The sequence below is a fragment of the Lichenostomus cassidix genome, chromosome 15, assembly GCF_008360975.1.
Source record: "Lichenostomus cassidix isolate B80296 chromosome 15, HeHo_3.0, whole genome shotgun sequence".
NCBI lineage: Eukaryota > Metazoa > Chordata > Aves > Passeriformes > Meliphagidae > Lichenostomus > Lichenostomus cassidix.
Genome location: NC_139496.1, coordinates 11,877,369 through 11,899,713, shown reverse-complemented (window position 1 = coordinate 11,899,713; position 22,345 = coordinate 11,877,369). Strand labels below are relative to the sequence as shown.

At 51.6% G+C, this 22,345-nt stretch overlaps 1 protein-coding gene across 4 annotated transcripts in view; it reads left to right on the top strand.

Annotated features, from left to right (window-relative positions):
• Nucleotides 1-22,345, top strand: part of KSR2 (kinase suppressor of ras 2) — a 76,905-nt gene that overhangs the window by 40,759 nt on the left and 13,801 nt on the right. For all 4 annotated transcript variants that reach the window (XM_085076180.1, XM_085076178.1, XM_085076179.1 and 1 more), the window contains 7 exons: nt 63-181; nt 2,245-2,413; nt 5,201-5,242; nt 5,528-5,594; nt 7,343-7,391; nt 8,168-8,535; nt 21,413-21,509. In XM_085076180.1, the coding sequence (XP_084932306.1) occupies nt 63-181; nt 2,245-2,413; nt 5,201-5,242; nt 5,528-5,594; nt 7,343-7,391; nt 8,168-8,535; nt 21,413-21,509 (911 nt within the window). The remainder of the gene's footprint in view (nt 1-62; nt 182-2,244; nt 2,414-5,200; nt 5,243-5,527; nt 5,595-7,342; nt 7,392-8,167; nt 8,536-21,412; nt 21,510-22,345) is intronic.

The window sequence follows — 22,345 nt, the reverse complement described above, 5'->3', positions numbered from 1 at the left end:
GTCTTTCCCTCTCTCTTCCCTTCCTCTCCATCCCCTTTTCCCTCTCTCCCTTCCCGATCCAGCAAGGTTAGTCCGGACAGAGTCGGTGCCCTGCGACATCAACAACCCGCTGAGGAAGCCTCCCCGCTACTCGGATCTGCACGTCAGCCAAACGCTGCCCAAAACCAACAAACTCAACAAGGTGAGCCCTGAGCCCCTCCTGCCCACCCCCTGCACCCAAACAGCCACAGCTTTTCGTGGCATCGTGGGATTCTTTAGGCTGGAAAAGGTCTTGGAAGGGAGTTGAGTTCAGTTGTTCCCCCAGCACTGCCAAGGCCACCACTGACCCATGTCCCCAAGTGCCACATCCACTCGGCTTTTAAATGACTCCAGCACTGCCCTGGGCAGCTGTGCCAGGGCTGGACAGCCCTTCCCATGAAGGAATGTTCCCTAATATCCAACCTGCCCCTCCCTGGCCCAGCCTGAGGCTGTTCCCTCTCCTCCTGTCCCTGTTCCCTGGAGCACAGCCTGACCCCCCTGGCTGTCCCCTCCTGTCAGCAGTTGTGCAGAGCCACAAGGTCCCCCTGAGCCTCCTTTGCTCCAGGCTGAGCTCCTTTCCCAGTTCCCTCAGCCTCTCCTGGAGCTCCAGCCCCTTCCCAGCTCCCTTTCCTTCTCTGGACATGTATCCAGTGAGGTTATTTCTCTCAAAAATAAAATGGGATCAGCACTTTCAAAACTGTCCTCCTCCTGCTCCATTGTGACCTCTCAATCTCCAGGTCCAAGCTGAATTTAGGGTGTTTTGAGGTCTCTGCTCCCAGCAGAGACTTCAATAAATACCAAATTTAGTGCTGCAAATAAAACAAGCTGGGAATTTGATTGTCCCTGGCGAAGCTGCTCAAGCCAGACCTGCCAGAGCACCTGGCTCACTCCTGCTCTGCATTGATACAATAAACCCATCACAGGGCTGCTTCTGATGGAATTTAGAGCCTGCTGGCCTCCAGTGGAAAATTCCCTGCAGGAAGGGCTGGGTGAGGGGTTGGCAGGCTGGAAGTGCTCAGAAAAAAGGATATCATTGATGTGATGGGGAATGGATCATCAAAACCCTGAATTCCCAAAGCCTGGCTGAGCTCCTCCAGCCCTCAGCATCTTCTGGCTCTTGGAAAAGTCTGGGTACCAAGACGTTCTGGAGATGCTGATTTTAAACCTAAATCCCTTCAGGAATTCCCCGGTGCAGGGATTTGCTCTGGTTTTGTTGTTGGGTGGTTTTTTTTTTGACCTGAGCACTCCCATTCAGGTTGAAATTTCCCCTATAAATGTCCTTTTTTCAGCTGGACCCCTTCTTCCTTTGGTGTTTCTAAAAGCATTTCTTTAGAAATGTCCTAAATAAAATCATGGAATGGCCTGGGTTGGAGGAGACCTTGAGGATCCTCTAGTTCCAACCCCCCATTAAATCTCACTGTTGTGACCTTCACTGGTTGCTTCAAAAATAATTTACCTGACCAAGATTGTTGAGCATGGAATGATGACCAACATGGGCTTCCTGGAAAGCCCAGCCCATTTAGAAATTAATGAATTAAGACAAAATTACTTGCTGGGGAAGGCTGGTGCAGATGTTTTAACCTTGGAGGGGAATTCCATGGGGATGGGAATACTCAGCACTGCTCAGACCCTCTTCAGTGGCTCCAAGCTGCAGCAAAGGGGGAAATCCCAGCCTTGATTTTCCTTTTTGGATCCAAGATATCCAAGCAGGTTCTCCATTGGCTCTTGGGTGGTTCCTTCCCACCCATCCCAATGTGCACCCAAAACTGCTGGCTTTGCTGGGGAAGAGTGAGGGAATGGTGAGGAATATTTTGGGATGCATTGGATGATCCTTCCAGATCCCTCTGCTCCGAGCAACGCCCTGGGTTTGGCTCCAAGGAGCTCAGCAGGAGCTGCCAGGTCCTTGTTGTCCCCAAAGCAAAGCCCCAGGCCTGTGGCCCCAATTCTGGTCTCAGTGGCCACAGCTCTGCAGAGCCAGAAGATCTGGGGATCCTCGGCTGGGGGTGAGGGTGGCAAAGGAGCCAGTTTATGGTGGGAAATGGCCTTGGGGAATACAAACAGCTCTGGGAAAAGCTCTGGGTGTTTTCTAGACTCCTGGAATAAAATGCTCGGGGTGACCCAGGGGACTGTCACTTGTCACCTGTTGTCCCTTGCACCTCACGTTGGCGTCACCCAGCGCTACCCTCACCAGCTCCTCTCTTTTCCCTCTTTCCCTGTGTCCCTCAGGACCACATCCCGGTGCCCTACCAGCCAGATTCCAGCAGCAACCCCTCGTCCACCACGTCCTCCACGCCGTCCTCGCCAGCGCCGCCGCTGCCCCCCAGCGCCACCCCTCCGTCCCCACTGCACCCATCCCCGCAGTGCCCGCGCCAGCAGAAGCAGTTCAACCTGCCAGGTACCACCACTCCACACCTTCCTGGAGGTGGATTTGTGTCCTGGGGTGCCCTTGGGATGAGGAGGAGTGTTGCTGTTGAGCCGCTAGCAGAGAAAAAGACCCGGATTCTCAGTGTGGCATAAAAAAAGAGCTTTTATTATTTGATTCCAACTTATATAGATTTTTCAGAGGTCACTCAGATTGGTCAGTCAGAAACCTCCCCCTAGGCCTGATTGGCCAGGCCTGAACTGTCCAAATCTCGAGACACTGTTTTTAAGAACATCCAAACTTTATCTTTGTTTACAAAACACAGGAAAAGATTTTCATTGGAATGACCTGTGCTAGCCACAGAGGAATTCCACGTAATTCCCTTGCTGGGAATGGGGAAAAGGTGGAAGTAGGAACGGGGAGGAAAGCTGAGTTTAGGATAATTCAGGTTGGGCCAAACCTCCTGCTTAAAGAAGAGGCAGGTCCCAAGGTTTGGTCCAGTCTTGGAAAAGTCCAGGGTTGGAGCCTGCATGACTTCTACTGCTCCTGAGGCTGCAAAAGCTGTCCAGGCATGGATTTTCCATGGCATTTTGCATGGAAACAACTCCAAACAGAAACCAGGGCTTACCCCTCTGTGAGGGCAGATTGGGGTGACCCCACTGTGGTTGTGGGGTGATGGATCCCCAATAGGCTTGTTGGCAGCAGGTGTGGGGTGCCAGATGATTCTGGGGATTCATGGTTCTGACATGGCTTGTCCCATGGAATCTGGGCTGGGATCCATCTGCTCCTGGAGCTCCATCTCTTCAGGGATGGTGGGAGAGGCAGTGACATCCTGGTGGCTGCAGGATGCAGAAGTTACAGAAAATAACCCAAAAAGCTCCTCCTGGGCTGAAGATGTACCAAAAGCTGTCCCAGTGTGTCTGCATTCCTTTGGGATGTCCTGCTGCTCCAGGAAATGTCCCTTCCAGGAGGGGAACAGCTCAGCATCACTCCTGGAAGTGTGTCCAGCTGCTCCCAAAAAACATCTGGTGACGGGAGAGGATGCTGAAGCACTCCTGGCTGTCCTGGTGAACCTGCTTGGTCTGTGACCTCTTTGCTGAAGCAGCTGGAAGGTTGGGGTCCCTCCTGTACCCCCAAAACCCCAGGATTAAGGAACTGGGGTGGCAGGAATGAGGATCAGGATGACTTCTCCAGAGAAACCACATGGCATCTCCATGCTCCATGGTGGTGCTTCCATCCCGAGCAGCCTTCAGGAAGAGGGGAAGAGGAGGAGGAGGGAGATGAGGAGGAAGTTGCCTGGCAGAATCCATCACCACAACACCAAACACTTCCAAAAGCTGGGAATAACCCCAGCAATGAGCCAACGTGTCCTCGTGTTCCCAGAGAGGTGACAGCCCTTTGGAGTGCCGGGAATTCAGGCAGGATCCCAGAATGGTGAGAGAAGGACAGCAGAGGAGCTGGGAAGAAGCCCTGAGCACCCCAGGAATGGTGTGACCCATCTGGTGGGTCAGGATCCCACCAGGCACAGCCCTGGAGCCTCCAGGTTCTGGGGGGACATGGAAGGAGTTCCGTGCTGGTGTGACCCAGCCCAAGGAGTCCTTCCAGAGTTGGAGCATCCCAACATCTTGGCAGTGGGATAGCCAGGCTCAGCATCCCAATCCATCTGCTGGGACAGCCCTGGGCTTGGCTCTGGGGGGATCCAGACCCATCATTTGTCACTTCTGGAGCAGACACTTCCCTGTGGGGCTCTTTGGGACATTATTTCATGTGGTTGAAAGCTGAAACCACGGAGTTAACCCCCCTTTGGGGACTTGGAACACATTCCCGGCCGGCAGAGATGGAGCAGCTCTGGGGGATGTTTGCTCCCTGCTTCATTCCCGTCAGGAGCAGAATGGGATCCACACAGGACTTACCCTGCTTTCAACTTCCCAGCCGGGAGGTTTTCTGTGGTTCATCCCATCAAGATGCTCATCTCAGGGATTAGGATTTGAGCTTGGAAATGGTGACATTGTGACCTTCTCCTGCCGGAATTACCTTCAGGGCTCCTTTGATGTTGGCTCAGGTCCTGCTGCAGGGCTGAGGTCAGACTTTGGGGTCTCCAGGCTGGAGAGGGGAAGCTGAGGGATGACCCTTGGGGGTCTTGGAGATAAGAAGGTGACTTTTGAGCTGGCCAAGCTCTGGTGGCCTCAGCAGCTCTGTCCTCATCGCATCCAGGTCGTGGATGTGATGATCAGGTCATGGATGTGATCCATGTGGAGTGGGATCAATCCCTGGGCAGGAGATGGGAGCCAATCCCACCACCTGGAGGCTCTTTGAGCTCTGCCTTTGGACAGCAGCCTCTGGAACTGCCTCCAGGAAGGACACAGCTCCAAAACAAGGCAAAAAAGGGCAGAATTGGGCCAAAATGGGCAGCAGTTGTAAATCCATCCCTTGGTGTCTCCATGCCAAGAGATTCCCAAATTCTGGTTGAGGACCAGTGTTTCACCCCCCATGAGGCTTTTTCTGGAAAAAGAAGTCCAAATCCCACCAGTGACTTCATGGGTCACACTAACATTCTCCAAATGGTGTAGAAGAGCAGATGATGGGGGGAAAATCAAGTTATAATCCTGCAAAGGCCTTAATTTTTTGGCCTGGGAAAGCAATGTACCATTTTGGAATATGGACTATTCCACAGGGGGATATGGAAGTGGGAGAGGTTGGATCACACTGGGGAGCATCACACAGCTGGGGGTTGAGGTTTCCTGGTGCAGGACTGGGCACAGGTTGGAGCTTTTCCAGCTCTGCAAGTCGATGTTGAACCTATTTTTTTCTCTCTCCCAGCTTCCCATTACTACAAGTACAAGCAGCAGTTCATTTTCCCAGGTAAGGCTCTCCTGTAACGTGGGATGCTGGGATTTCTCCTGGTGGGGTTGGGTGCACGGCTGGCTCTCCTAACTCCTGGATTTGTGCCGGGAAGGTTGTGCTGGGGTGGGATTTCTCCTCAAACTCAGGGCTGTGACAATGCTGCAGAGCTGGGTGGCCCTAAGTGACACCCAGCCCTACTCAGGGTGTCACTAAATTTGACCTGGGGGTGAAGGGATGTTTCCAGTGGGATTTAACTCCCTTGGGAGCTTCCCAGACCTCTCTGACTCCCTCTCTTGTCCCCAGATGTGGTGCCAGAGACGCCGACCCGAGCGCCGCAGGTCGTCCTGCACCCTGTCACCTCCAACCCCATGTGAGTGGCTCCCCCTTCCCTTCCCTTCCCTTCCCTTCCCTTCCCTTCCCTTCCCTTCCCTTCCCTTCCCTTCCCTTCCCTTCCCTTCCCTTCCCTTCCCTTCCCTTCCCTTCCCTTCCCTTCCCTTCCCTTCCCTTCCCTTCCTTCCCTTCCCTTCCCTTCCCTTCCCCTTCCCTTCCCCCTTCCCTTCCCCCTTCCCTTCCCCCTTCCCTTCCCCCTTCCCTTCCCCCTTCCCTTCCCCCTTCCCTTCCCTTCCCTTCCCTTCCCTTCCCTTCCCTTCCCTTCCCTTCCCTTCCCTCATCCCTCTCCAGGCACCCATGGCTGCTCCCCTGCCTGTGGGGGCTCAGGTGGTCCTGGTGAGACCCCAGCCCTCTGGAAGCTTCATTTATAACCCACAGCTCTTCATTGCTGGAAAAAAAAATGTATTTCACTTCAAACCACCAAAGCCTAAGGGATCAATTAAATTATAATTAAATTATAAACAGATAACCAGGATACCTTTACCACCTCTGATATTTTCAAGTCCAATAAACGTGAGGCTGAAAGTTGGGAAAAGCAGAGTCCAATCAGTGTTGGAACCATCCCTCCCCAGCAGGGAATCCGAATCCATCATTCCCTGATGTCCTGGTGCCTGTGCTGCTCCAATAGCGACATTGCACTGCTGGTCTCTTGCTGATCCTTTCATGAAGGCTATTTTTGAAGGATTTTACAAGCCAGGGGTTTAAGGGATCAAGACCAGCCCCAGTTTGTGACCAAACTCCCTTAGAATGGAGAGCAACACATGGAGCTCCTGTCGCCTGGGAATTTATGGAAAAATGGTGAAGTCAAAGCCTTTCATTTCTTTCCTCCCCTGCCCAAAGGTGTCAGCCATAGGACTGGCAGGATTTTGGGGGGAATAGCTTCCAATATGCCAAATCTGTGATTCCCATCTTCCCACTCCCATCCCGGGGTGAAAACATCCCATGGGAGCTGCTGAGGTTGAGCAGCAGCCTCCAGTCCAGATCCTCGGGAGGCAGGAATTCATGCCTGGGATAGTGATGAGGCAGGAGGAGCCAACTGCTCCTGCAAACCACCCATCCATGGAGATGCTCTGCAGCCACCTGGGCTGCTCCAAATATCAGGATTGACTCCTTTTGCATGGGATCCTGGGATTTACAGCTCTTTAGTGGCTGTGGAATGGGGTAGGACTCATGGGATTGCCTGTGGAATGGCCTGGGGAGTGGAATTCCCCCAGGAAGCGATGTTGTTATTTATGTTGTTGATAATAATAATTGGTAATATATTTATATGGTGTTTGAAAGCACCTGAGCTGTTCCAGCTGATCTCTCATTCAGAACTTCCCTAATTCCCTGCTAATTCTCAGGGGCAACAAGACCCTGGTCACGGACCTGATGGTGGGAGGAGCTGAGGAATCAGGGAAGGAAAAGAACTGGAAAACCAGTCAGATTTGGGGGCTTTACTGCAGGGAGGGGGTCTTTGAACCCTCCACTTCTCCAAAATAATTGAAAAACTCCTTTACTTTTCTTTCCTTCTGCACTTTCGCTTTTTCTGGTTGGGAAGAAATCTTAGCAATCCCTGAAAATACTTCAAGGATGTGCCCCAGAATCTGTGTGGGGTAAATCTGTCCCCTACCCCGGGTTAGTGACACCTTCTCCACCCTGATCCCTTTACTTCTGGTGCAGGAAGCAGAACTGCTCCCCAAATCCCGGTGTTTTTCCATGGTGTTGATTCCTTAATTCTTTTCACAGCCTGGAAGGAAACCCATTGCTTCAAATTGAAGTGGAGCCCACCTCGGAGGTGAGACAGCTCCTGTGCTTAATGGGCCTTGGTTTTAGGGATGCCTTGGGGCACATTTCCTCGGAAATGGAGAAGTTTCCCATCTGTGCAGTGGAGTTGCTGATAATTGAATTAAAGGCCAGGCATCCGTGTCCCCACCCCGTGGAGAGAGACCCTCCTGGGCTCTGAGTTTGGAATTCAATGAGCTTTTTTAGGATAGTTAAGAATGTGGTGGAAGGGAAGGAGGGGGAGAGGCAGGATGAGGATGGAGCTTTTAAAGGATGATGTAAATCCTACAGGAAGGATAAAAGGACCATCAGGGTGTCTGGAAATGCTGACCAGAGAGTGCCAGGGTGGGAATAATGGGAATTAACAGAGCACAGCTCGGCCAGGGGAGGATGAAACTGTTTTCAGACTAATTAGTTAAATTATCTGATGGGTCACAATCCTAAATTAAACCCCAGGGTAAATAAATGGCTCCATGGGACAGTGGTGGAGGTCCCATCCCTCCAGGGATTTGAGATCCCTGTGGATGTGGCACTTGGGGACATGGGTTAGTGGTGGCCTTGGTTGTGCTGGGGAATGGCTGGAGTTGATCTCAGAGGGCTTTTCCAACCTGAAGGATTCCATGATTCTATGAAAATCTGGGATTCCACTGACTTTGTGTAGAAGGGGGCAGCCCTGTTGGCTTTGGAAGGCGCCAGCCTGGTTCCTCTGGGTCTGAGTTGGATCAGTGGGGTTTTTTCCCACCCCTTTTTCCCTGTTTCATTGCTCCCAACACCCTCTGCCCGCCGCAGAACGAAGAAGGCGCCGAGGAGATGCAGGAGTCCGAGGACGACTTCGAGGAGATGAACCTCTCGCTCCTCTCCGCCCGCAACTTCCCGCGCAAGGCCAGCCAGACCAGCATCTTCCTGCAGGAGTGGGACATCCCCTTCGAGCAGCTGGAGATCGGGGAGCTGATCGGGAAGGGGCGCTTCGGGCAGGTGTTCCACGGGCGCTGGCACGGCGAGGTGGCCATCCGCCTCATCGACATCGAGCGCGACAACGAGGACCAGCTCAAGGCCTTCAAGAGGGAGGTCATGGCCTACCGGCAGACGCGGCACGAGAACGTGGTGCTCTTCATGGGGGCCTGCATGAGCCCTCCCCACCTCGCCATCATCACCAGGTTGGAGTGGTTTTTCTCTTGTCTGATTGTTTGTTTCTCCTGGCCAAAAATTTGGTTTTCCCATTGTTTTGTTTCCTGTGGTCCAGCGGAGTTGTTGGGTTGAGTTTCCTGCCCTAAGGAAGGGATGTTCTCCATGTGCTGTGGTTTGAGGAAAGAGTCAATCCAAAAGTGTTTCCAGGAAGGTCATTCTTCCATAGGAATGGAGCTCCAGACAGGAATGGTTTGGTTTATCCATGGGCAGGAAGCATCACGGAATCATGGGATGCTTTGGGTGGAAAAGACCTGAAAGCCCATCCTGTTCAACCCCCTGCCATGGCCAGGGACAACTTCCACTATCCCAGGCTGCTCCAAGTGCTGTCCAACCCAGGCTTGGACACTTCCAGGGATCCAGGGGCAGCCACAGCTTCTCTGGGAATTCCATCCCAGCCCCTCTCCACCCTCCCAGGGAACAATTCCTTCCCAATATCCCATCCATCCCTGCCCTCTGGCAGTGGGAAGCCATTCCCTGTGTCCAGTCCCTCCAGCCCTTGTCCCTCTCCAGCTCTCCTGGAGCCTCTTTAGGCATTAGAAAGCACTCTTTGCAGCTTTCTGGGGACCAAATTGGGATTTGGGGCCTCCCAAACCATCCAACACCTCCACAGCTGCCTTGGTCTCAAGGCATTCCCAAATACCTGCTCTCACCCACATTCCCAGTGGGAAATGTAGCACTGAGCTTCCCAGTGTAATCCATTCAAGGGTGGGCAAAAATTCCCAGCTGGCCTGGAGGCAAAGAGGCTGTAACTGCTCTCAGAGCAGCTGTTGTCATGGGAAATGCATTTATTCCTGGGAATTCTGTGGTTTCCTTCACCTCCAGACCACGCATTCAGCCACAGGGCTTGACACAATCCCACTTTTCATCCCATCCCAGGTTCCTTTCTCCCGGAGAAGTTTCCCCAAGGTGAGGTTGAATTTTCCTCCTGGCAGCGTTTCAAAAAGCAATGGAATGGCACCACTTCCAAGAGCCATTAGTGATGAAATATTGCATCATCTTTTCCTAATGTTCCCAGTTTTCCCTTGAAAGTGGCACCTCCCAGTCCCTGATCCCAGATGGGGTGACTCTGCAGGTGCTCTGCTCCCTCTTTGCCCAAAACAAAAGGATTTCCACCCAACTTTGTGACACCCCATCCCTCTCTCCCTGCTCCAGTGGGTTCATGGATGGTGTTTGCCTTGGGAGTTGCTTCCTCTGGAGTCAGGGTGACTCCAAAGCCAGCTCTCCCCAGCTGGCGACTGGAAAAACGATGCCTTTTGTTCAGGCCCAAAAATGAGCCATCTGGGGAAAATTCCGCAGCATTTCCATCTATTGGGTAGCTCCAGGCCAAAAGCTTTTGGAGAAGTGTGCAAACACATGTATTGATGGATGAGTCAGAGCCCCCATCCGTGTGTTACACCGTGTTCCCAAAGGAAAAGGCGGCGTCTCCATCCCGCTCCCTGATCCCTTTGCAGCCTCTGTTTGCTCAGCTTTTCAGCGCAATTCAATAGCAAAACCTGGGAAATGTATCCCTTGATTTTTTAATTTTGTTTTTTTTTGAGCCATGGCATGTTTTCCCTTCTATTTTCCATTCTAATGTGTTTTTCTGTAAAAGCAGAAAGGTGCCATTTTTGACAGCTGGACAAAATCAATCCGTGTGCTGCGGCGTCCTGGTGAATTAATATGAGGAATGTGGAGCTCTGCTCATCCTGTTCCTCTCCCAGCTGCACTTGGACCTGTTTTTTAAGGTCAAAATATAAATTTATTTAATTGCCCAAAGTACAATCCAAGCCTGCAACATCTCCAGGCAGTGTTTGGTTTTTCCTACAAGATACTTTTATCTGCATCCTTCCAAAGTTGAACCAAATTCAGCTTTAAACCAAAGGAGAGTAGGGTTAGATGGGATACTGGGGAGGAATTGTTCCCTGTGAGAGTGGGGAGGCCCTGGGATGGAATTCCCAGAGAAGCTGTGGCTGCCCCTGGATCCCTGGAAGTGTCCAAGGCCAGGTTGGATGAGGCTTGGAGCAGCCTGGGACAGTGGAAGGTGTCCCTGACCATGGCAGGGGGTGGCACTGGATGAGCTTTAATGTCCCTTCCCACCCAAACCATTCCATGATTCCATGGGAGTTTTACAATTGCAACTGGAAACCTGTTTGGTTTCTCCTGCTGGGATTTCTGGGGTGCAGGAAAACCAATGGGGCTCAGCTCACTCTGAGAGGGTTTTTGGGAAGGCCAGGACTGTGTGACTACATATCCCATAGCCTGGAGGGAACTTCCAGACACAATTTTCCTGCTTGGAAGCTTCCTGTCAGGTTCTGTTCTGCTGTTCCTCTGTGACAGCACAGGAACTGTAGGATTTTGAGATGGTTTGGTTTGGAAGGGACCTTGAAGTTAATCCAGTCTGAGTCTCTGCCATGGGCAGGGACACTTTCCACTAGCCCCGGTTGCCCCAAGCCCTGTCCAGCCTGGCCCTGGACACTTCCAGGGATCCAGGAGCAGCCAGAGATTCTCTGTGCCAGGGCCTCATGTCCCTCATGTGGAAAACCTTCCCTTCTATCTGATCCAATCCCTATATCCAAGGAGGCTTCCTTCCCCACCTGCCTGGACTCCTGCTCTGGTCTGTCCCTTGGCTGAACATTTTTGCAACATCTCTGAAAGTCCCCTGTGGGGAGAAGTCTTTTTACCACCTGGAGATCTTTGTCTCATCCATGTTCCAGGATTTTCCTAAGGGATATATCAGCCCTGGGGGCTTCTCTGCCATGGGAGCTGCTGCTCTGGTATTGTAGGGAATGAGGCTGGGAAGAGGACAATGTGGCCTGGATGGGAAGGGGTAAGGATACCAGGAATGGTGTAGGATATTGGGAATGGTGCGGGAGGTGGCACTGAGGGAGCATTGCTCTTCAAACAGGACTTTCCCAAAGGGACTCAAGTTCTCCCCATGTGTTTATGGGAATAACTTTAAACCAGGCTTTGCTTGGAGTGGGGGAAAATCAACCCCAGCTGCCCGAGGGGATAACAGCTACAAACCCAGGATGTCTGCATTTCCTCCCCTTCCCATGCCCATTCCCAGGGCAGGACTGGCTGGGAGTGGAAAAGGCCCCTATTCTTCTGGGAGCCCACAAGTGGCCACTCGAGGCCGTTTTTTCCACAAAATCCCAGCAATTCCTTGGAGCTGTGACAGAAATCTCCGTTTCCCTGCACGTCTGGAAGCAGCTGTGTGTCCCTGGGAAGGGGCTTCACCACGTCGTGCCACCGGCGCTGCCGGAAGGGGGTTATTTATAGCAGGGTTTATTTTTACTTTTCCCCATCCCGACGTTTTCCTTCCTGATTGCCTGTGATATTCAGGGATCGTCTCATTAGCAGAAAGAAATCTCCCCATCCAAACAGCACGGCCCACAGGGGAAAGATGGAAGGGGAAACTGAGGCAAAGGCTTGATGAGGATGTGGTGCTGTGGGTTAATAACCTGATTCTCCCTACATTAACCATTTTTATGGACAAATGGGATCAGTGCTGTTTAATACTTTCATCCATGATAAAAACAGTGGGATTGAGGCTGGAAAAGGCTCTGGGGAGAGCTCAGAGTGCTTTCCAGTGCCTAAAGGGGCTCCAGGAGAGCTGGAGAGGGACAAGGGCTGGAGGGACAGGACACAGGGAATGGCTTCCCACTGCCAGAGGGCAGGGATGGATGGGATATTGGGAAGGAATTGTTCCCTGGGAGGGTGGGGAGGGGCTGGGATGGAATTCCCAGAGAAGCTGTGGCTGCCCCTGGATCCCTGGCAGTGTCCCAGGCCAGTTGGGTGGGGCTTGGAGCAGCCTGGGATAGTGGAAGATATCCCTGGAACTGGATGGACTTTAAGGTCCTTTCCACCCAACCCATTCCATGATTCCTGACTTGTCTCTGAGTGCGATGGAAAAGCAGGAATCCAACCTTTTTCGGCAGTGGGAGGTGGTGACTCCAAGAAATGCTTCCATCAGAGCTGCTAATGGGTTTTCTCTTGGGTAATGAGCGCTGGGGACAATTAACATCCATCTTAATTAGTGTGGAGCAGGAGAGGGCGCGAGCCTTGGTGCTTTGAGCGCTGCTTCATGGATGGCAGGAAACGGCAGCGAAGTCCTCAGCTGCATGGGAATGAAAGGGCTGGAAAAACTCCCTGTTTGCTGGAATAATGAATTGGTTTTCCTGGTGGGGAATGAGACAAAGCCAGGCCTGGGGAAACTCAGCTCCTTGGGGCTCCTGGTCCTAAAGCCTCAGCCACCCAGGGGGTCCTTCTGAGGGCAAAGTCCTTTCCTAATCCTGCTAAAATGGCTCCAGCCACCCATGAAAGCAGAAACTCCCACATTTTGGGGTTCTGGGTGCTCCTCCTGGGGAAAAAAAGAGGGATTTGGATGTTTATTGATCGTTCCCAAGGCTCCAGGTGCTCTTCAGGTCTGTGATGGTAGAGGGATCAGCATGCTGGGTGCAGCTGCTGGGATGGCTCCTGTTGTGTGGGAATGTTGTCTGGGAGAAGGGAGTGAGGTTATCCAGTTTGGGAAAAGGTTTGAGCTGGAGTTTGCCTGGGCTTAGAGTTCCCACTGCTTTGTGAGGGGGATTTGGTGCTGTTTTTCCAAGATTCCTTGGGGTTTAGTGCAAAGCTCCAACGTGGATCAAAGAGCCTGGGATTTGCTCCCTGGGATGCTCCAGGCTGGGCCTTGACCCCTCTCATGTCACTCCAGGGTGACTTCAGCTTTGCAGGGTGCCACTGGTGATGCCACTGGGGCCATGTGGCCTTGATTTATGTCCCTGCTGGGAAAACCAAGGAGAACATGGAGGAACATTAGGAATTAAGCCTGACCTTGGCAGAACTGTGTAAAGAGAATTAATTTGTCGAAGGTGCCTTTGGTGCAGAGGAACTTGGAATGTTTCTGCTGGAGAGGGAGCAGCTCCTCAACCCTTCCCTGGAGCTGCTGGAGGTGGGGGGATGGAGATCAACCCATTCTTTGTCTTTATGTGAGATATTGAAGATGAAATGAGAGTTTGCTCCTTTTTCTCTGTGGAAAGCAGGTTTTAATGGCAGGAACATGTTCCCTGGCACTAATTAATAGGGAAGGTGTGAGAGCAAGGGATGAGAAGAATATCCAAGGCACTTCAGCTGTTTATTCATGGATAACTTTTGTGCACGGACTAAATATTGGGGTTTATTTTGATTTTATAATAGATTTTGCCAATATTTAATGTTTGGCTCTGCTGCTGGACAGAACAAGCCCCTCACAAGGGCTGCTCTCCCATCCCTGCACCCTGTTCCTTTGGGCATGGAAAAGCTCTGGACAAAGCTCAGCTTTAAACTCTCAGCTCTTCTGAGCTTCTCCCAGTGCCAGATCTCCTGACATTTACAGGCACAGCCCAGCTGGGAAGGATTTGGGGCTTGTAAATCTTAATGCTCAGGGAGTTGGGGATATTTAACCTGATCTGAAGGATGGGAGGAAAGGGGAAAGGTGGAAACCATGGCACTTCAGATGGAACAGATCGGGGGGTCTGGATTTTCCCTGTGGATGCTCCCTGGTGTTTTTCCTGTTCCCTCCAGGGATCCAGATTGTCCCTTGGTGATTTAAGGAGCAATAAATGGAAGGAACAACAAGGCCAGGTGGGATGGAGCGCTGAGCAACCTGAGTGGCATCACTGCCCCTGGCAGGGGTTGGAGTGAGAGAGCCTTTATGGTTCCTTCCAACCCAAACCATTCCAGGATTCTATGAAACTGGATTTTGCTCCTCAGTGGGCTTAAAAGGAATCCTCCCCGCCTTCCTTCCTTTGCTGGGAATTTAAGGAAAAGCTCTAAGTCCTGCTCAGTGAGAAGCACAGAGTTGTCACCATCCATTGGCAGGACACAGGGAATGGCTTCCCATGGACAGAGGGCAGGATTAGACAGGGTTTTGGGAAGAGATTCTTCCCTGTGAGGGTTTGGCACGAGCTGTCTCACCCCTGGAAGTGTCCAAGGCCAGGTTGGACAGGGCTTGGAGCAGCCTGGGATAGTGGAAGGTGTCCCTGCCCATGGCAGGGGTGGGATGAGATCATCTTTAGCATCCCTTCCCACCCAAACCATTCCATGATTCTCTGATCCTGGAGCATTTCCAAGGTGCCTTGCAGGTCCTGCCCTTCTCTCCCCATTCCTGGGTGTATTTTGGGAAGGGAAGCCATGGATTCCCACCTCCTCACACCCCATCCATGTTCAAACACCCACTCTGGGATCCAGAACATCCTGCTCTGCCTCTGTTGGTTTTTTTTTTCCTCTTCCTACTTTTCTGCAGCATTCCCTTCCCTGGCAGGTAAATAATGGAGCTCGTCTATCATATAATAAATAGGGATCGACTTCATGCCAGGCGCTGGATCAGAATGGATTGACCCGTGGGAATTCGCTCCTCCCGATCGATACGAGGCCATCAGGCTGGATAAATCTTGATAACCACTGACAACAGCAAAGTCAATACGGGGATAAATACACACATTAAACCTGGATATATCTTCCGCCTGCAGACAGCAGCTCGGGGAGGAGCCTGGAATATCCCGAGCCAAGAGATGGTTGGGAATGGGGAAAAGCAGCAGCTTGATCCTCTGTGTTTGATGTGGAAACATCAGGGCTGGCTGAGCTTTCCTTGCCTGCTGGAGCACCAAATCCCCACCGGCGGCTGCTCCTTTAGTGGAGGATGCTCCAGGGGAAAGTTGTCCTTTGTGTTTTAAGAGTGTTTCCAAATGCCAGGGAAATATTGCTATTTTGGCCCTGATTTCTCCAGGAAAGTGCTAAACACAGTGGGATTCACTTTGCTGGAGAGGAAGGGATTTAAGGAAATGCCTTTGATTAAGTGCCCTGCCGAGAGATGGTCCCAAAAAGACCTGCTGCTTGTGCCAGCTCTTCCTGTCCCTGTTGAGTGACATCCCAGCATCATTCCTGATTTTTTCTGAGCACCCTCAATGCCTGGGATCCTCTTTGGGATCAAGCAGGGCTGCCTGTGTGGGATCGATGTGCTGGCACCCTGCCTAGCCAAAGAAACAGATCCTTCCTGTGACACCAGCATTAACTTTTCATTAATAATAATTCTTATTATCACTGTTCCAAAGTGGAGCTGAGTTCCAGTGAAGCAGCCGGCTCAATCCAAAGTTTCTTTCCTTTTCCCCAAAAGGATTTTAAAACAACATTCTTTTCCATCCTGAAGTTGAAAACAGCAGGAGGAGCAGGTTGCAGGGAATATATCAAAGACAAGGAGGTCGAGGCGCCTCCACTCTTCCCTGTGCTCCCAACCCTCCCTCTCAGAGCCCATTCCGAGCGCGTCTTTTCCAAAGGCACCTGGAGCATGGAGTTTTTTCGGATGACTTGTTTGCAAGCCTGGCTTTAGCTAAGCCCCAGGGGCTGCTTTGCATTCACCTGGCTCCGAGCTCTTCTCCCTGCAGCTGGAGAAGAGCTCGTCTCCTCTATTTCCTCCAAATAAAAATGCATGGAGTTGGCTTTTTCCAAAGAACTTGTTATTTTCCGAAGCGGCGATGGAGTTGGAGCTACTTTTCGGGGAGGCTGATCCCCCTCCTCCTCCTTTTCCTCCTCCTCCTCCTCCTCCTGCTGCAGCCCTTGTGGTTTGGCTGTAGTTATCTCGCGTGCCAGCTGCCGGCAGGAAAATTCTGCTGCCTAAGTAATATCCATCAGCAGCCGGTGCTTCCATCGGCAGGAGATAGGGGATGAGGGGAGCGTCGGCTCTCCAGGGCTTTTCTGTTCCCTGCTGCTGGTTTGGCTCTGCAGAGGCTCCTCCATGAGGAGAGGAGTGTCTCACATCTCTGGGCTGGGGACGTGGGCTCTGCTGGAAGTGGCAGGAATTGAATCCCCTGGTTTCCCATTGGAAAACCAGGGGATTCAATTTCCCAACCCCTACTTTGGGTTCAATTGGAATGGAGTTAGATGGAATGAGGATTTCCAACATGGAGAGGCCAGAATCTGCTGGATGCTGGTGCCCAGGTCATGCCTTTCATGGCCCTGAGTTGCCACCAAGCTTTTTGCTGCTGCTTCTGTAAAACCACAGAATCATTTAGATTGGAAAAGGTCCTTAAGATTGTCAATTCCAACCATTCTCCCAGCACTGCCAAGGCCACCACTGCCCAGTATCCCCAAGTGCCACATCCACACATCTTTTAAATCCTCCAGGGATGTGCCAGGGCTTGACAACTCTGGCAGTGAAGAAATTCTCCCTAATATCCTAATTTTCCCTCCCTGGTCATGGTTATGGTGTTTGGATGCAGAGGGCTCGGGAATCTCAGGCTGGATGCTGCCACTGCTCTGCTCTGCTCACTCTGGCATTGGCAGGGAGTGAAGGGGGTGAAATTCCTTATCCATTTAGAGGAAAACAAAGCCTGGGGATGAAAATGAACCTGCACTTCTCCCTTTGCTGCTCTTCCATTCTTGTTCAATTTTCCATTTTGTGAAACACCTCGGGAGCTGTGGAGTTTCTAAAGCACTGCTGCTAAACACCAGGAAAAGAGAAAAACAAGCCAATATATGGGAACAGCTGGAAAACTTCCCAAATAAGTCAGGAACGTGCCAGAATGTGCAGAGCTCCTTCTTTCCCTCTCTGGTCCTGCTCAAATGAAATCAAATAAGTCCCGGCTCAGTGGTTCCTGTTGCTGCTTCTTTCTTAACATTCCCCAAAGGGTCCTTTTTCCACGAAAAACCTCACAGTGGGTAAACTGCTGGGGAACGTGGGAGCATCCAAGCATCCTTTGCCGTGTCTTTCCTCCAGCACAGATGTAACCTGGGAGCAGAGGTATTTTTATATTAAAGCATTTTTTATTAATTCCCCACCTCGCTCTCTTCTCCAGTGTCTCCCCTGGGTCTGTAGTGCTGACTGTCACCATGGTATCTGAGCTGCTTCCCCATAAATCCATATCCCGGCAAGGAATGAACTTCCCAGGGTCTGGCATTCATCACCTCTCTAATTGAATGGGTGTTTATGTGGATGGCTGGGAAGAGGGAAGGGAAGCACAAAGCTCCAGGAGTGATGGAATGTGCCCTGCAACTGCCGGGCCATCGGCTTGGGATGATCCCTGCTCCTGAGCTGCAGCCAGGATGGGGCTCTGTGGAGATGTTGGCCATCGATGTAGAGGTGGTGGCCACCGGTATAGAGGTGATGGTGACCAATGTAGAGGTGTTGGCCACCAGTGTAGAGACAAGGACTGTTAATGTAGAGGTGATGGCCATCAGTGTAGAGGTGGTGGCCATCAAGGTAGAGGTGGTGGCCATCAATATGGTGGTGACGGTCATCAGTGTAGAGATGATGACCATCAATGAAGAGACAGTGAACATCAGTGTAGAGGTGATGGCCACCAGTATAGAGGTGATGGCCATCAGTGTAGAGGTGGTGGCCATCAGTGTAGAGGTGATGACCACCAGTATAGAGGTGGTGGCCACCAGTGTAGAGGTGATGACCACCAGTATAGAGGTGGTGGCCACCAGTGTAGCAGTGATGACTATGAATGAAGAGGTGATGGCCACCAGTATAGGGGTGGTGATCACCAATGCAGAGATGATGACCATCAGTGTAGAGGTGATGACTATCAGTGTAGAGGTGATGACCATCAGTGTAGAGGTGCTGACCATCAGTGTAGAGGTGATGACTATCAGTGTAGAGGTGATGGCCATCAATACAGACACAATGACCATCAATATAGGGATGATGACCATCAATATGGAGATGATGACCATCAGTGTAGAGACAACGACCATTAGTGCAGAGGTGATGAGCATCAATATTGCAGCGAGGGGTAAAAACCCCCAAAGGATGAGAGACGGATGAGTCTGTTTTCCCATGGAACAGCAAAAACACCAAGAGGCAGCGCTCCAGCTCTTCCTCCCTCATCCCAAATTGTTCCTCTGCGAGCCGCCTTGGCTTCGCTCCCGCTGCTGATGTCTCCAGCCCACGTTGGGAATGCAGAGTGTTTATAAAGCAATTTGGGATTTGGCTTGCTTGGCTGAACACTTCAAAAACTCATTTTGAATTGAGAGTGGCATCTGCAGCAGGATGGGGCTGGGCCTGTCCTGGTGCCGGGAAAGACACAGGGATGTGGATGTGCCATGGGATGAAGGGATCTCCTGAGGACCCTGGGAAGGATCTCTGCATCTCTGTCCTGCTGTCCCTCAGCTCTGGATGGCATTTGGTCACCTTGTGGCACCAGGGCACGTGTCACCAACCCGCTCCGCCACCAGGTGGGATGGAGAAGTTTGGGAGGCGAAGACAAGAATTCCTTATGAGTTTTCACTTCAGCGCTGAATAAACCAAGATCCATCTGAAGATGCAAATGATCTGCCTTGTTTTTGGTGCTGAACACTTTGTGGCCTTGTCATCCCCAGCCGTGTCCCTCAAAGCCACGCTCAGCGGGGACCTCTCGAAGAGGAAAGGCAGAAGATTCCGAGCATGCCCCGGGCGCCGCTCTTTGTCCTGAGCAAATGGGGAGCGATTGAGGAGCGAGGAGAAGCGGGATTGTTGAGCTGTGCCGTGAAAAGGTTCCGCAGGTGGTGGCTGAATGGGCTCAGGTGCGGCACAAAAGGTATCAGCCAGGCTTTATCTCCGTGCTGGCAGCTCCTTATCCAGCGAGAAAAGTCGGATGTGGTGCTCGGTGAATTCATTCCGAGCTGTTATTCATCGAGGGGAGGGGAGAAACACCTGGGCTGCTTTGATGGCTCTGCTGGGGTCTGAGGAGCAGAGGGGACATGTCCCATGTGCTGGTGCCACCACCCCGGGGCTGGCTGCTCTCCTGCAGCAGCTCCATCCACTGGGAAGGATTTGGAACTCCTGCAAATGAAGTGGAAAGATGGGAATCTCACCAGCAAAGAGCTGCAAGCTCTGCTCTCGGGGTTATCTCAGCAGTTCAGATAGGCAGAAATGTGAGGATTTTCCTCTAAACAACCCTTTCCCAGGAAAACAGCTGATCTTAACTCGCTTTAGGGCTGAAATCCAGCCCTGTTCCAGTGCTAATCCACTCATTGCATTTCCAGTGTCAATTTGTGGCCAATTCAGATCACAGGCAACTAGCTGTAAAATGGTTTTCTCTGGGAGAAAACTTGTTTTCCGGGGATTGGGAAGGGCTGGGGGAACTCCTGTGTGTGCAGGCAGGTCATGGAGGTGGCAGAAGGCTGTTGTGTGGCAGAGCTTACAGCGTGGTGAGTTTATGTAGCAAAATAGTGCAGAAAAATAAAGGTGGTGGAAAGAGGATTTGTGTCGGTTGTTATTCTGCACAATTTAATTAATTCCACTCACAGAAACCCAAGGATTTTATCACTGATTTCCGGGTGCTTGGATCCTAATCACCAGCAAATTCCCATTTGACTGCAACCAAACTCTTGCAGGAGATGGGAAGATGGTTTAGAGGGAGAGGGTGTTTGTATCGCAGCTGCCTCGGGCTGAATCCAGCTGGGATGCTCTGGGATGAGCTGGGACATCTGAGCAAGGAAAACCACCCCTGTGGAGGCACTTGCTGCCCTAAATCCCCACTGCAGCTTGCTTGTGTCCCACAGGATGATTTCCAACAATCCCAGAGTGGAAATACTCTAAAGGATGCTGTTGTCTTTCCAAAACCCATGGGATATGGGATTGATCCCATTCCTGCTTCGCTGCTTATCCTGAAAATGCTGCTCTCTGCTCAATGGAGCGATGTGAAGCTTAGAAGCAGGAGGGCTCTCTGCATGCATGAGCTTCTGGAGTTTGGGGTTCTTCTGAGTTTTGTGGACTCATGGAATGGTTTGAGCAGGAAGGGACCTTCAGGCTAATCCAGTTCCACCCCTGCCAAGGGCAGGAACACCTTGTGTTATCCCAGGGTGCTCCAAGCCCCATCCAAGGTGTCCCTGCCCACGGCAGAGGGCTGGAATCATATGGTCCTTAAAGTCCCTTCAAACCCAACCCATTCTATGATTGTTTTATGATTTTGTGATTATTTCCCCCAAAACCTCTCCCTGGGGATGAATCCAAACCAGTGCCTGCTGGAATTCCCAGGGCAGGAGGAACTGGGCAAGGGGAAAGCAGTGGGACCGAGTTGGGGCAGAGCAGTGAAATGAAACTCTGGAACATTTAATTTGTTAATCAAATCGACATCTGCGGTCACCAAACCTCTTTAACGAGCTGTGTGTTGGGTGTTTTATTTCCCAGGCACAGGTATCCAGTCTCATCTCTCCAAAGTTGCCTGGAATGAGTGTGGGCGGATAGAGAAAAGCAAAAAGAGAAAAAAAAAAGCCCTTTTTTTGTGGGCGGGAGTCGAGGCAGCAGCCGCCCACGTCCTCCATTATGATATTCAAATGTCAATATATTTTTAATTGGCTTATATCCATCCATCCATCCCCCCCCCCATCCAGCTGCCTTTGGTAATTAAGGCTCTGTAAATAGATTTTACTGTAATTGGTATGAGAAGGAAAATTGGAGGACATTGTACAGTGTGTGGGGTTGGGTTGGGTTGGGGGATGTTTTTTCCCCTCCCTGTCTTTCCTCTTTTGACTGATTTTACATCTGGGAGCTTTGTGTCCCGAGGGAGGAGGAGGGAGCCACGGCCAGCTCTGTGAAAAACTCAGAATGGGGAGCACCAGGTGGTTTTCTCCAAGCTGGGACACAGGGAAAAGCCAGGAGCCAGCCCAGGTTGTCCCTGTGGCACCACGGTGGTGCCACCAGGACATGCCAGGAGCAGCAAGAGCTCCTTCCCAGTGCCAGACTGGGAGAGTCCCCAGTTTCCCCGTGGAATCTTCAATCTGCCTCGAGACAAGAGCCCAAAATCTGACCAAAATCCTGAGATTATTTACAGCTCCCTGCTTTATTGTTTGGGGGTGTTTCTCCTGGAGGGTTTGTAACTTCTCTTTCCCTCTTCCTGTTCTTTCCAGCCTGTGTAAAGGACGGACTCTCTACTCCGTGGTGAGGGACGCCAAAATCGTCCTGGATGTCAACAAGACGAGGCAGATAGCACAAGAAATTGTGAAGGTACTGTTCGGTGGGGTCTGGATCTGGCAAAAAACCCAGGCAAGAACCCAACCCTGTCATTCCAGAGAGTGGGAGAGGAGCAGCCAAGGATTCTGGGCAGGATAGAACTCCTTCATTTTAAAATCCAAGGATTCTGAGCGGCATAGAACTACTTGGCTTTAAAATCCAGGTCTCTCTGGCTGCTCTCATGTGGCTGAATTGGGGTGGCACCAAGGCTTCCATAGCCTCCCCATTCTCGGGGTTCATCCTGCACCTCTTCCCTGCTGGAATTTCAGGTGTTTAAATCCAGCATTGCTGCTGTGAGGCAGTTCCTAGTTGGATATTCCTCTCCTCTTGGAAAAAAGATGTAATAATCCTAAAATCCAAGAATGGTTTGGGTGGGAAGGGAGCTCCAAACTCCTCCCATCCCACCCCATGCCATTGCCAGGGACACTTCCCACTAGCCCAGGTTGCTCCAAGTTTATCCAACCTGGCCTTGGACACTTCCAGCATTCCCAGTATTCCCATAAAGCATTCCCAGGCCAAGGCTCCCAGAGGAGCCCTGGTGCCACGAGGCCAAGCTCACATACATTTTCCAGGGCTAAAAAAGCTTCTCCTCTCCCAGGGATGACTCCAAGTGCATCTTCCACACTTCTGACGTGTCCCTAGAAACAGTTCTGGGGAGGATCCTCACCCTCTGGGCGGAGTGGCTGGGAATTTGGGTCCTGAACCCTCACAGCTTCCCATGGGATGTCAGCAGCGGCACTGAGGTGTTGAGCTGTCTGCCAGGGTGGGATTTTGCTGTGATTCCAAACATGTTTATCACCAGGAGGATCTGGCACGTGTCCTGCCATGGG